At 33.6% G+C, this 14646-nt stretch overlaps 3 protein-coding genes across 8 annotated transcripts in view; 2 read left to right on the forward strand and 1 right to left on the reverse strand.

Moving 5' to 3' along the window:
* The window catches only part of LOC108559553 (phosphatidylcholine:ceramide cholinephosphotransferase 2-like), a 14629-nt gene extending 7941 nt beyond the window's left edge, over positions 1 to 6688 (forward strand). The window contains exons 1-6 of one of the 6 annotated variants that reach the window (XM_017916874.1): positions 1129 to 1352; positions 4675 to 5093; positions 5158 to 5368; positions 5434 to 5708; positions 5771 to 5946; positions 6379 to 6688. In XM_017916874.1, the coding sequence (XP_017772363.1) occupies positions 4676 to 5093; positions 5158 to 5368; positions 5434 to 5708; positions 5771 to 5946; positions 6379 to 6531 (1233 nt within the window). In that variant the 5' untranslated portion in view covers positions 1129 to 1352; position 4675 and the 3' untranslated portion in view covers positions 6532 to 6688. Of the gene's footprint in view, positions 1 to 1128; positions 1353 to 2439; positions 2538 to 4416; positions 4607 to 4672; positions 5094 to 5157; positions 5369 to 5433; positions 5709 to 5770; positions 5947 to 6378 lie in introns of those variants that run through there. The other 5 variants (XM_017916871.1, XM_017916872.1, XM_017916875.1 and 2 more) reach the window with 5 other exon arrangements.
* Positions 6689 to 6717: 29 nt separating this feature from the next.
* On the reverse strand, positions 6718 to 8733 carry LOC108559554 (casein kinase II subunit alpha-like). Its single transcript, XM_017916876.1, has 2 exons — positions 8525 to 8733; positions 6718 to 8449 (listed from the first exon to the last, which is right to left on the reverse strand). Exon 2 carries the CDS (start codon positions 8447 to 8449, stop codon positions 7403 to 7405), a length of 1047 nt encoding a protein of 348 aa, XP_017772365.1. The 5' UTR covers positions 8525 to 8733; the 3' UTR covers positions 6718 to 7402.
* Positions 8734 to 9128: 395 nt separating this feature from the next.
* On the forward strand, positions 9129 to 13106 carry LOC108559558 (ecto-NOX disulfide-thiol exchanger 2). Its single transcript, XM_017916880.1, has 7 exons — positions 9129 to 9340; positions 9425 to 10242; positions 10299 to 10490; positions 10544 to 10727; positions 11353 to 11459; positions 12174 to 12362; positions 12418 to 13106. Exons 1-7 carry the CDS (start codon positions 9307 to 9309, stop codon positions 12934 to 12936), a joined length of 2043 nt encoding a protein of 680 aa, XP_017772369.1. The 5' UTR covers positions 9129 to 9306; the 3' UTR covers positions 12937 to 13106.
* The last annotated feature ends 1540 nt before the right edge of the window (positions 13107 to 14646 follow it).

A 14646-nucleotide genomic window follows, 5' to 3' on the forward strand; every position in this document is an offset into this window, starting at 1 on the left:
CAACGACAACACCAGACAATATTCCACTGTGTCCAGAATTCCATCCCTGGGACACGACACATTGACTTACGTCCAATTTAATATTATGCTTTGTTATCTAAATAGACAACAACTGCTTCTAATTTATTTTAAATAATGTCAATATAAACAATTTCGATATTTTCAAAAAATATTAAATATCTTTTAAAAATATTTATTAAAATAAATATTATTTAAATAATTAATCACGATAATTTACATTTATATTACGGTTTCAATGCAAATATTTCCCAGTTAGTAAAATATTGTACTTTGCATAGTGCGGGTAATCGTTTCCGCCAATATCCGGTACTGGACGAAACCGAACTAATCGAGGAACTAAATAAAATGAAATAAACAACACACAGAAACTATATAAAAGAAAAATCAATCATTTGTGTATAAAACAATAATTGCTGTACTATTTTTTTAGAATTGATTATGTTCAATTAAAATTTAGTTTGTTTCAAAAGTTTCAACTTTTCAGCTATTGCTTTAATATTAGTTTATACCTAAAGTACATTAATTTATGTATGTGCATGAAATAGGGAAAGGAACAAAATTAACATTTTATAAGAGATAATATGCAGTTACTGACTATGACACAAATTATCAAATATGGCTTGACTTTACATAGTAACTGAATCATTCGATTATTATATCAGCAAATGTCGGAACAAAATGAATGGTGTATTGTTTTCCCTTTCCGTCTTATTTGTTCTTATGCTATTGTTCGCACACATTGTTTGGATATTTTTTAAATGCCAGTGCGAGGAAATTGTTAAAATGCTTCCAAACATCACCGAGTTCGCCACGATAGCATATTATTACCTCTAAATAATATGCATTCGCCAGACAATTGGCGAAAACAACGGATGTCTATCTGGCTTTCACTATGACTTCCATCCAAGCGCCAGCACATATCCATTTATACCAAGGACTGTTATGCAACTGCATGGAAATGCATGTATAGTTGCATCAATGCATGTGCCGTGCGCGCGTTCCTGTGTCTTGATACACCGAATACTGGATCCGGAAAAAAAATGATAATATAGACAGAATATCGTAATAAAAATATCTCGGCCCCCGCGACTCATTTCAGTTGATTGAGCTCGCCTCTTGAGAGCGGTCGTCACGTTACTACAGCGCAGTGTCTTTCCGTACTCACTCTGAATTACATTCAGTTAGGATATTTACATAAACGTAATCATAAGCATTCATCGCAGTTTGAGGTAGTCACGTCTGATCCGGTGAACGACACCTCCATCATCATCACCTGTTCTGACTTGTTACAGTGAATTACAAACACATGGGATATACATATCATGACTTTTGTAAGTGTTGACTCCTGGTGCATATCAAAATCCTCATTCATATTCCATTATGTAAATACCGAGAGAAAACTAGTTTTCAGTTCCGATTATTTTATGCTTCCGTACGGTTGAACAAAATGTAAACAATAAACTTGTGTGCGATTAAAACCACTTTTATTGCTATGTTTCAAGGATTCAAAGCAAACGAAACTATTTCAACGCGATTGCCGCAACAAAACTGTTATCCAAATGTGGTTTTTTATTTTATTATTTTTTGTAGGGAATTGTATATGGATATTTTCATTAATTATTTGTCTATTGGTGGAAAGACATCGCATTGACTCAAATAAATAAATAATTGTCTAAAATAGAATGACTTATTCTAATTGCAACAACCAATTAGAAATTATGAAACTAATAGACTGGAATAATGACTAGAGTACAAATGCATTTTAAATATTATTTTTAAAATTTTAATTCCAAACAACATGAACAAGTAATTTTACGGCTGTTTAATCAAGCTTTTTTTATGGTAAAATTTAAAAATGTTATCTCAAGTTCATTCAATGTTAAAGAACGACTGCAGTATAAAATATAATACCAGAATTAACTTAACAAATAGAAATCTTTAAACAGTAAAGTAAATTATTATTTATGTCACAAGGACAATTATAACAATTTAAATACATGCTGGTAATCAATTTAAATTAATCTAATGACCCATTGAAGCATCGCAACCTGCAGTTTAAAATTAAAACTAATTATGAATATTTTTTTCTGGTTGTAAATAATAAATTAAAATATATTAATTATGTACTTTATAACAATTTAAATTTTTATTATAAATAGTGATAATAACTGTAAATAAATGTATATTATGTAAATTGAGGTTTCCCTGTAAGGTTTCTAAAGAATTGTTGCAATTTCACGAAAACGAAAGTCATGCAAACAAAATATATCGTTCAAGTTTATTTTTAGTTATGTAGTCGGGGCATATACGTTTACGATAATATTTCGTATTTAGATACTGTTGGTTGGAACTTTGGAAACATAAAACATACTTAACAAAATAAAATACATGTAATTGTTATATTCTCTTTGCTGTGCGAATAGTGAATTTATGATGAAATCGTTAAGTTACTATTGCCACTTTTGGTACAGCAGTTTTTTGGACCTTCTTAAATCGATTCTGAAAATTACAAGCATGTAAGTTTAATAGAATACAACGTTATTGTATGCTGTAATTACCTCTCTGAGTTTATAATTGAAAATAGCAATAAGCATTCTATTATGATTCAGAGCGCAGCTAAGTTGTTTGGTCACTTGATACCTTTGGCTATGGGCCATGTACGACAGCTCATGAGTATAGTGGTCTTTGTATATATCTCGGAATTACCGAATACAGTATCTTATACACCGTTCTATGTATTTTATAGATATAAATTCCAGACAAACTCTATTTTCGTATTGAAAATGGAATATTGAAGATGCTAATGTACTTTTTTTGTATATAACATATAAATTACCTTACATCTTATTTCTATTAAAAGAAGTTTACATTGGTAAATGTAACTATTTTTTGCTGTTTAACTTAGATATTTTTATAATATTTATTTACTTATTTCCTCATTTACATATTTGTCTGCGATTTGTAAATTTATCGGTTATAAATTTAGACGCAAATTTTCTATATAAACAAAATATTTATTCAATTTATTTTTGTATATAATTTATGAATAGAAATCATATCAATTTGGAAGTGAGTAGTATATAATTAGAAATAGCAACTAATTGAAATTAGCAAAATTAATATGTAGATTCAAACGAGTACAATTAGACTAATTAGGAATTAGTCGGGAATCGCAGGAAAGGTATTCCCGTTACATGAACCGTTCGCGTATTCGTTATTTTCTATCATTTTCATAATCCATAATTGCAACGTAACGCTATTCAATACTTGCAATGTCCGCACTTAATTGAACGGTAAATAATACAATTGCAGGATTTCCTCGCAGCTGTTACGTAAGTCGCAAGGAACATAATGAAAATGGAATTAAACAAACAGAAGGTGTGTCCAAGAATACGATCATCTGTGGACATAATGTTTAGTGTTTGGATGCGCAAGTGCAATACGACATAGGATATGTTGCAACGACGTTTAAAGTAGTGAAATGAATATGGAAAACATGTTTATACACTGCCATGGTAATTACGATCTTTGAATTTCTGTTAGATACATCACATCCATTTATAATATTTTAAAAGTTTTGTCGTATCAAAAATAAACTGAACGTGCTTTCATGATGAAGCTATATACAATATTTAAACATTCTTTATTTGTATTTATCTTAATTTAAACTAATTATAATTGCAATAACAACAGGATTACGATAGGAGGTAAAATGAAAATCAGTTGTGTGAATTGCATAGTTGATTTGTCAACCTCAAAATCGATGTACCAGGATTTATGTGACGTTTTGACAATGTGACTAGAAGTACGATTTGACATCATTTTGACGTTAGAACTAAAAGGACATTATACACGACGTAGGTATAATCAAGTTTTCAGTTCTCTGGAATTTATTGATAAATTGAAAGTTAATTTAAACACAAAAATTATTTTGTATGTATAGACTAGTTATGAGTAGATAATGCAGGCTCTTTAATTAGAAACTTTAATAATGTAGTACTTGGAGCTACTAAAAGCACAAGGTATATTGTCTAAATTAAAAATAAAGATATAAATAAAATATAATATACTTGTAAATCACTTTACGTTAGTGTAAATAGAAAAGTATCTAAAAAATAAATAAATATATATGAAGATATGGATATGAAGTGCATAATAATGTATATTTAAACTAAGATGTTGAGCGGCGGCTGCCAACTTTCCATGCAACATAACACTTTCGAGTTTTGCGGAAAACAAGTTAAACTCGTTGTTGTTTCTCATAGCAACTTGGAACAAAATAGATGTCGCTTGAGACATAATAAAAAGAAAAAGATACAACACTCGGTAGTATAAAGAAATCAGCGTTCCGACGGAAAAACCTAAATATAAAGCATCTGCATTTTCTTGGCAGACGTCTGCTTCTCGATGCCCGTCTGATTATAATTCGCACTTCAATCTTAATTTTAGCATCTACTGCATATAGACCATAAGCACGCTACGCTAATTGGCCATAATTGACCGTAGATTAGTAATTCGAGACAAGTGTAAGCAATCGCGTTAAGAGTGGTGCATATAAGTCGATGCGCACCTTCATTTGTTTGTTGTATTATAGTTTATAATTGAAAATTTGTTGTAATTTGCTTAGAATTGGTGTTTTGTTTTATTTTGAAGAATGGTTTTGGAGCCAAAGTTTGCGGATTATGGGAGTATCCAATCAATCGGTGAGGCTGTCCCAGACTCCGCCCCAATTGGAAGAGACAGTTTGAGTACTGTTTTGCCGTTACCGCCAGCGAAAGGAGGCAACGACAGCCTAGAGGACACCTCGGGAACGATTGCGGTTGCGGCGCATAATACCATCGTCAACATGACGCAAGTGGATCTCTATCAGAGACAGCCTCTGCTGCAAGGTGATAAATGGGGCCACGCCAGTCATCCACCTGCATCGGATGGGTACTACATCGACGACGACGATGACGACCAGAATATTCTTCGGAAATCACAAGAGCCGAACGGCATTATCAAAATCAACATCCCACCGCCGGTCAGAGAAGAGCCTAAGTTTCCCCAGGAGCGGTGGAAAATGTTAGTTGGTTGGTGAATACTAATTTCGAAACCGATTTCTGATAACTCTAACCGTCCCCATTTATGTTTCAGCATTAGTAATATTTTTCTTCAGTAGCCTTTTAGTGTTAATTTCATTGGCCACGGTGCACGAGAGAGTGCCCGACAGGAAAACCTATGGACCATTACCGGATATCTTCTACGATATACTCGGTGCCCACGACTGGGGTTTGACAGTCTCCGAATACCTCATTATCGTCGCCTTCAATTCCATGATCGTAGTCATCATTCTACACAAACACAGGTAATTTATTAAATCAATCCTGTGTATCTCGCACGGTCTAATTATTTTACTTAATTACGATGCAGGTTTATACTGGCGCGACGATTATTCCTTATTATGTCGCTGTTATACATGTATCGAGCGCTCACGATGTTCGTCACAGTCCTCCCAATATCCAGTACCACGTACTATTGTTCGCCGAAGAACAATAACACGTCCACTTTAGAAATGGCCAAGCGAGTTCTCGACATGCTTTCGGGGATGGGACTGAGCATAAACGGCAAACAGACCTATTGTGGTGACTTCATATACAGCGGACACACGCTAACTCTCGTAATCAGTTACCTCTTCATCGCTGAATGTGAGCTCTGCAACAAGTGATACTCAAATGGCCAAACATAATGTCATTCCGTAATGTTATAGATACACCGAAAAAACTCTACCCAGTGCATTGGCTTTATTGGCTGATCGCCGTTGTGGGAGTATTCATGCTCCAGCTCTCCCGTTCTCATTACACCATCGACGTCATCCTTGCTTATTACGTCACGACGAGGATCTTCTGGATATTCCACACCATGGCCAACAACGTTACCCTAAAGGTAGATTTCTATAGAATCCCATAAGTCATTGATATAAAAACCTACTAATTATTATAATTTTAAATAATTAAAACCTATAATTGCATCCAATACAAGTTTAATACATTTTTAATTTAACTGATTTCATATATTTAATTCTACAAAGTAGTTGATTATTCTCTAGATTCATAATATATAACTAATAATATTATGAATCTAGAGAATCAGCTACTTTTTAGAATTAAATATATAAAATTTCAAAATTTATAAATATTGGCTTAATTTATTGCTAGAGACAACTATTAGTTTAAAGGTCAAGATTTAACAATAGCTGATATTTTGAAACATATTTAGGTTTTGCGGCTCGATATATAGGTTTCTCAGATTCTATACTTATTTATGGATTATTAATAAATATATGTGTGTTAATATTTACAATATTATAATTTGCAGCAACACTCCGAGAAGAACCTACTGGCTCGGATGTGGTGGTTTAATTGTTTCCTGTACTTCGAGGGGAACGTAGGAGGCCAAGTTCCTAGACAATGGCCGGACTGGCCCTTCCCTTGGCCGCGTCGCTTCCAGACAAAAAGTCGTGATAGTTAGTAATGCGCCATAGCAAGAGCATAAAGGATCCAGAACCTTTCTTTTTATTTGTGATACGACGATGATGAGGAAAAGTGCAACAACAGCAAAGAAACAGTTTTATTTTTAATTCTACCTTAAGATAAATGTATATATTATACATATTAATGTATATGAAACGAGGATGATGATGAGCGCGGAAAATAATACAAAGAGAAATAAGTTAAAGTTTTATAACTTTTATCCTATTTTTTATTTATTAAATGAAATATATCGAAGTAAACTTAACGTATTCTCTGCCAAAATAAAAAGAAACAAAAGTCTATAAGTGCCTTTAAAGAAAGATTTATAAAGAAGATTGATTATATTATGTTAATAACAATTAATTGGAAGGTTGACGTTGACGAAAATGTATTAAATATTTGCTAATTGGTAAGCTTCTTTCGTTAGTTTTTAGTTGTTGTTTTTTTTTAATTTTGATAAAATGTGTATTTTTTTGAAAGTGAAAACAAATTACTATAGCAAAGTGTTTGTAAAGTCTTTACTACTGCAACAACAAAATTATTCTTGTATATTATATTTACATTGAATTAAGTGTTAATAACAACTTTATCAAGTACATTTAGATTTGACACACTGTTTGACACCTATTTGAATCTCCTCTGTTTTGTTTATGTTTAATGTGAAATGGATCAAAGAGTTTATTGTAAATATATACAAAGTCTATTTTTATGTTAATATATAAAGAGACAGACAAATAGCCAGTGATTAGTTTATGTAGTTAAAGATACCTTAAATATGCACATACAAAAATATGATAATAACACGTAAATAATATAATCTAACATGAAATTTGTACCATGTGTTGAAAAAGGTAAGGCTTGCAGGATAATTACGGTGTATCCGAAGATCCACTATCAATAATTGGGTTTTTGTGAGTGGCGGCACGGATCACCGGTGAGAAATAAGGATGCTCCAGAGCTTCTCTAGCCGTGATTCGCTCCATATGGTCATATCTTAGCAACTTATCCAGGAAATCCAAAGCCTCATCATTTATCAAATACTCGTTCTCGGTTTTGATGAATCTATCCCACTTCTTTTTGCTGTGGTGCCCCAAATTCTCCTTAAACTGCGGATTCAGATGAATGTTGTATTTGGTCAAATAGTTGTCGAGGCCCTGGCTACCCAAAACTCTAACAATGCGCACCAGCTGATCGTAATTATCGCTGCCGCTGAAGAAGGGCTCTTTGCGGAATATCATCGAAGCAAACATGCAACCCAAGGACCACATGTCCAGCGAGTAATCGTAGTAGCCATACTCGACGAGCAGCTCGGGCCCCTTAAAATAACGACTAGCAACCCTGACATTAAACTCTTGACCTGGTCGGTAAAACTCGGCCAAACCCCAATCGATAAGTCGCAAACGCCTCATGCTATTATCCACCATTATGTTGTGTGGCTTAACGTCGCGATGCATGATGCCCTTGCTGTGACAATAGTTTAGAGCTTTAAGCAATTCGTACAGGTAATATCTCGTATCGAACTCAGACAAATTGAAGTACAGATGTTTGAAATCCGCTTGCTTCACCTGCTCAAATATAAGTGCAGTGTTATTCATATTGATGTTGATAACACCTAACAGTCGTATAATATTGACTCCGCCCCGAAGTTCTTGCAATATCTTGATCTCCCGCTTGATTTTCCTCATCTTCACTGGTTTCAAAATCTTGATAATGACCCGTTGGTCAGAAGAAGTTTGAAGTGCCTCGAACACCTCGCTATATTTGCCGCGGCCAACTTTCTGAATAATTTCGTAATCGTCAGCATCGTGCCATTCTGGGTTGAAGTTTTCGTAATTCCAAAACTCTGGACCACGGTCTGCAAGCACATCCGCGTACACCCGTGCTTTACTAATGACAGGGACAGATTGCGAATCCATCTGTGAAAGTTAATATAAATTGGAAATTAAAATAAACTATACATTATGTTGAATGAATATGTTACGTTTACGCACCCGGGAAAGATGTAGCTCTTAAACTTTCGAGTGCACACCCAAATTAAACATCAACTGTTTGAATCACACGTTTAATTTTATTACACATCAAAACGTCAGTGGATTTAAACAAATTAGTTTACCCAACAACACATACATTTAACTTAATATACGTTGGCTGCAAGTAATTCTATGACTGACTTCATATATCTTACTCTGCCCAATAATTTCACTTTAGTTATTTGCAAAAGGGACGTGACTAATATCATTTTATAATAAATACTCGTCTATTTTTCTATTTATCAAGGCCTTCCAATTTATTCCTAAAATATCAAAATGAACATATCATAAATTGCAAATTTTTTGGACTTATGGACATATGCCATTAACTGATATTAAATTATATCACCAGAATTAAAAACTATAGTTTTCAGTTGCAACTAATATTTTCACAATATATGTTAAGTAATTTGATAAATCACTCTGTATATATTATGTCTGTATAACGTTTGCAATTGGCAGAACTGCTTTTTATAATTAAATCTTAAATTGTCTTTAACAACTTTTATTTAAAACAATATCGTTGTAACTTTAGTTAATTACACAAAGAAAATAGTTTTTCTTCTTAATTATATATCATAATGTATTTAATATTTCTTGATAAAGCCAGTAGCTGTTGGTAATCCTGTTACGCTAATATTGGAGAATAGGGTAATTGTTTGATTTATGTCAAATCAGTTTATTTGTTTACAAATTTTGTAATAAAAGTGGATTCGTGCATTTTGTTGAGTTAATGCGTGTAAATGGCTTTTCAGTTTAATCAACCAAATACCATAGGTAAGGAACTATATTTTGCAACATTGCAGTCAGTCATTTATCAAGTGGGTCAAGCATGTATATCTTGTAATTATAATTTTAAAGGACCACCAACAACCTTCTTAGCCACATTAATGACGGACAATTTTCCTGATGTTTCTATTCTGAATGGACTCAATGATAAGCCTTTGGACATGAATAGGCCTAAGAATGGAACAGCTCGGGTAGATGAGAAAGATGATTCTGGTGATCCTTCTACAGAAAAGAGGGATAGGAGGAATAATAAACCCAGAGACAGAGATTTCAAATCAAGAGATGAAGATTCTAATCTGTCAAACTCTTCTGATGTTATTACACTGCAGACCAATACAACATCTGCACCTCCTCCTCCGTCCATGGCTCCAAACATGTGGGCTGGCATGATGAGCATGAGTTATCCAATGGTGGGCATGAATATGATAATGGATCCCAATGTTATGTCGATGAATAATTTTGGTATGATGCCACCAATGATGGCAGCTGCTGCTACAGCTTCTGATAACCTAATAACCCCACCAAATAATGCTGATCCAAACTTGATGATAAATCCACCTGTTAAAGAGATAATTCACTGCAAATCATGCACCATGTTTCCACCCAATCCGAACGCTCCACCCCCTACCACCAGAGAACGACCTCCAGGTTGCAGAACCGTTTTCGTTGGTGGTTTACCAGAAAATATGACCGAGGAGATTATAATGGAGGTTTTTGAGCGTTGCGGAGAGGTTACTACTCTAAGATTGAGTAAGAAAAATTTCTGTCACATAAGATTCGTCTATGAAGCGTCGGTAGATGCTGCCATATTTTTGTCCGGCTATAGGATTAGAATTGGATCAAACACCGATCCTCCAAATACCGGTAGATTACACGTTGATTATGCGCAGGTTGGATTGTAATGAAAAATATTTACAAATATAAAGTAAAATTCATATTTTATTAGGCAAGAGATGATCAATATGAATGGGAATGTAGGCAAAGACAATTGCAAAGGGAACAGAGGCATAGGGAGAGAATGGAAGAGGAGAGGTTGAGACCACCTTCACCTCCACCAGTAGTCCATTATACTGATCATGAGGCATCTGCTGTCTCAGAGAAAATCAAGCAAGATGATACTTTTACAAAAGCAGTGCAGGTATGCACATAAATTAATAATGTTATTTGTAAATTTAATTAAATTTATTGAAGATTGTTATTACGTGGCTGGAGAGAGGCGATTGCAGTAAGCGTAACGCGAATAACTTCTATTCCATGATCCAATCAACAAACTCACATGTTCGTCGTCTCATGAACGAAAAGGTCCAGTACGAGGAGGAACTGCAGAAGGCAAAAGAGATCATGAAAGGCCGAATGCAGGGTATTCTGCTTCAATGTAAGTACTAGATAATATTGCATAAATACTCATATTTAAAACGGAACTGATCAAAACAAAGTAAACGTTAGTAAGTATCGAGAGAAAACGCGGCATTTATATCATGGGGACAGTGAAGTATTATTTTATTATTATTTCTATTTCCTTTTAATTATTATTGTTTTGGTGTCGGCTTTAGTTCAGAGACATAATCACACATCTGCTGTCTGGCCAAATAAATTTAATTATCATTTAGCAAATCTTTTGAGGTAGAAGGTAGGTCTTTCACCATACATTGCATTTCATGTGGGACAGCATATGTGTGTCATTTTGTATGGTTGACTCTGTAAATGGTTATGGCTACAATTTCTGTATAAGGCAATGTTGGGGGGTTTTCAAGTATTTAAATGAAGTAATTTAAGTATGATTTTGTCCTCTTTTATTTAAGACATGCAATACAGTTGAATATATATAGGCTGTATTCCTAGTCTTATGTAAATAGATCAGTTTACAAAGTAGGTGATATTATTTGTTTTCTTCTCTCATTTATGAGTTCTGAAAATATAATAATAATATCTGCTACTGGTTTTTACTACTCTACTACTATTATTAAGTGGTTAATTTGCGTATGTGTGGACTGTGACAGTCAGTCAAATAGAGCGATTGTTCATGGCTGCGTGTCACAAGAAGGTCTGGGACCATTTCACCAAGGCGCAGAGAAAGAACATCGAGCTGTGGAAAAAGCAATCAATGGTACGTACATAACATATAAAACCCAGACAGCTCGGAATCAAACCACAAACGGAACCGAAACGAAACCGCAGCACATCTCATATCCAATATTACGAATTGGTTTGTAGTTTGATCCGACTATTAACTACTAAGTAACTTAAGAGATAACGTTTTTGCAATAGAACACTTGGGATACTGTTTTTTATTCAAGTATTCTATTATATACATACAAGTAGTTTGCAACATTATTTTATGCATTTTGGTTTTCTCTGTTTATTTTTATTTTTTTTGAACAACGTACTTATTTATCTATTTTGTTAATGGCACAAATTACCTAAATTTATTATTATTTCTACTTTCTTGGTGAAATGTCGCAGAGCATTTGCCGTTTTCTTTTTTGTTTCGGGAGAGGTAAGGCTTTCTGTAAATTTGGCGCTCGCAAAGGTAAGTCTTTGAAAAGATAGAACAGGACTGGATCTAATTCTGGGTATAGCCACCATTCGATTGTGCACGGTTCTCCCCAATGAGAAGCGACGATTTATTGACCGTCCTGGTAAAAATAAATTACATAAATGAAATTTAAAGAAAGGAATTCATCGTTTTCAACGCATCCATATGATGTTCAGAAAGACATTAATTTTATGTTTTCTCTTTGTTTTTGGAATTTGTGATTTTTGTTTTATTCAAATAACTTGTCAATGTTAATAGTTCAAACTCATGGTTTATATTTTGTAGGAGATTAAAAACGTGCAAATCGATGGTGATAGCTTTGTTGAGAGAGGCGACGACGAGATGGACTTGTCCGATGAGGAGAACCCGATGCCGAGGAAAAAAACCCGCATGGACGTTGTAGGTGACGAAAATAATCAATTGAAGGATGAGAATACTAACTTAAGGTGTCAAATGGAAGCATACAAGAACGAGGTTCATTTAATCAGATATGAATAGACTATATAGTAGTGTTATATTTAATTTCCAGGTTGACGTTATTAAGATGGACTTGCGCAAAGAGCTGGATGACAAAGAAAAGCAATTTAAGATGCTGCAACAGACATTGCATGGTATGCAACAGCAGCTACTAGAAGCTAAGAAGAAACAAACTGAAGAAGAGAACAGAGTTAAAGAGCTTCAACTGAAATTAAAACAAACCTTAGAGAAGAATACAACGACGATCAATTTGGACGATTTGGAGTCTGATAAGACTGATTCGTTATCTAGTGAGGGCCGAAATAATTCACCACTTCAAGAGCAAGAAGTATTTACCGACAAGGATGCTCGATTAGTCGGAATAATATCAGCTTTCTTAAATGTCCATCCATTCGGAGCGGGGCTAGATTACATTTGGTCATATGTTAGTAAATTAGAGGTAAATGTAAGACCATCGGATTTGGAATTGCTTATGTCGCGATTCCCCAGTGTTTTCAGTCAAGAAGTTATTGGTATCGGTGCAAATATTGAGAGAAGGTGGCTATTTAGTGCCTTCAAAACTCCCTTATAATATGACTGAATTGAATGTACTCTACCATGACCAAAAACCGCTCTATAGGCAAAAAAAATGAAGCTGGAGTGCAAAGGAACAATTTTCTATGTTATAATCAAGTGGACTTAGTTGATTTAATAAGAAAATAATACTCAATTCCTTGGCCTAAGAAAATTTTCAAATTGAAAAAATATTGGATTTGTTATTGAGTTTAGTGTGATTTTAGTTATTAATATTTCTAAATTATATTTGTTATTAATTTATTTTAATAAAGTGAGATCAATGACATTCGTTTAAAATCTGTTTTTCGCTATTAATTGTAATTTTCCTGTAAACTCGCCACTTGTAATTCCTATTGCGTTAGAGCAGTGATTCTCAAAGTAGGGGTCACAGAAAAATTGATGTCAGGCGGGACGGTATGTTTTTCTATACATACCCATTCTTTGAGGGGGTCATTTAAAATTTTTAAGTACAAAAGGCGGACCAAAAAATTTGAGAAACACCGCGTTAGAGCATTTTGTTTATTGATGCAAATTATGATAAATACAATGGAACTTTGGATCTCAGGATTACAGGTATTCGTCTCGTATGATATACGAGAATTAAAACATGGAATTTTCGACCTTAATTTGTATATATTTATATAGTCCGAACTATAACAAGGTTTCACTTCAAAATATACACATATTTAGAATCACACTGTATATATGTTATAACCGATTGCGACTGTCTGTTTTAGACATTTCTAACAGTTGGTATTATCCTACACCATATTGCTGCATATGGCTGGCAGAGACGAAGAACTACAAACGATTCTGAAGTTTTTTCAAATATTTATTATACCATAATAAAACTTATGGTATTGTGGCGCTTCAAATCTTTTGTATTATTGCGATATTGAACGTATGGGAAGAGACTGTTCTTAACATGAATTGAATATATACAAGCAAGTAAGTAATATTTCTTCATATATATATATATATTCAATTAAATTAATGTACGTTATGTATTAGGATGGTTTATAATTGTTGCGTCCGAGGATGTACAACAAGAGACGGCGAAGATATAGTATTAAGGAAATTTCCTCCAATTGATTCTCCATTGTTTGAGCAATGGAAAGAAGCTACATTGAATGATTCACTAAAAAACATGGACAATAGGTATATAAGAAATAGAAAGAAGGTATGTAATATACATTTTGCTGACAACTATAGAAGGAGACCCTATTTCTTAAAGTATGATTTTCCAAAGTTGACACGTAATACTGTCATTAATCGGACACACTGCAGAACAGCAGAAGTATTGGAAAAAATGAGTGATGACAGTAATAAACTTATTGACAATAAACTTGTTAATTTGGATCACTCCTACTGTAGGACAGTAGAAGCAGATGTTAAAGAAATGAATATTGTCAATAGTACTGGAATTACTGGTAACAAACTTGATAATTTTAAACTGGAAGTAAAGAATGACGAAATTAATATTATTGACAATATTAATGGAATTACTAACAACAAGCTTGTTAATTTGGATCAACCATACAGTAAAACAATAGAAGTAATTAATGAAAAGAAGAATATTGTTGTCAATAGTATTGGAATTACTGACAACAAACTTGCTAATTTAAAACTAGAACTGAAGAATGAAGAAATGAATATTGTTGACAATAGCAATAGAATTACTGACAACAAAGTTGTTAATTTGGATCAGTCACACAGCAAAACAGTA

The sequence above is a fragment of the Nicrophorus vespilloides genome, unplaced genomic scaffold (assembly GCF_001412225.1).
Source record: "Nicrophorus vespilloides isolate i.1.1-1 unplaced genomic scaffold, Nicve_v1.0, whole genome shotgun sequence".
Taxonomy (NCBI): domain Eukaryota; kingdom Metazoa; phylum Arthropoda; class Insecta; order Coleoptera; family Silphidae; genus Nicrophorus; species Nicrophorus vespilloides.

Bases quoted from the DNA above. Each gene is read 5' to 3' on its own strand.
- LOC108559554 (XM_017916876.1), bottom strand. From the start codon at position 8,449: ATGGATTCGCAATCTGTCCCTGTCATTAGTAAAGCACGGGTGTACGCG.
- LOC108559558 (XM_017916880.1), top strand. From the start codon at position 9,307: ATGGCTTTTCAGTTTAATCAACCAAATACCATAG. The intron at 10,243-10,298 runs GTTGGATTGTAA...ATATTTTATTAG, and splicing joins TACACGTTGATTATGCGCAG to GCAAGAGATGATCAATATGA. The intron at 10,728-11,352 runs GTAAGTACTAGA...GGACTGTGACAG, and splicing joins GCAGGGTATTCTGCTTCAAT to TCAGTCAAATAGAGCGATTG.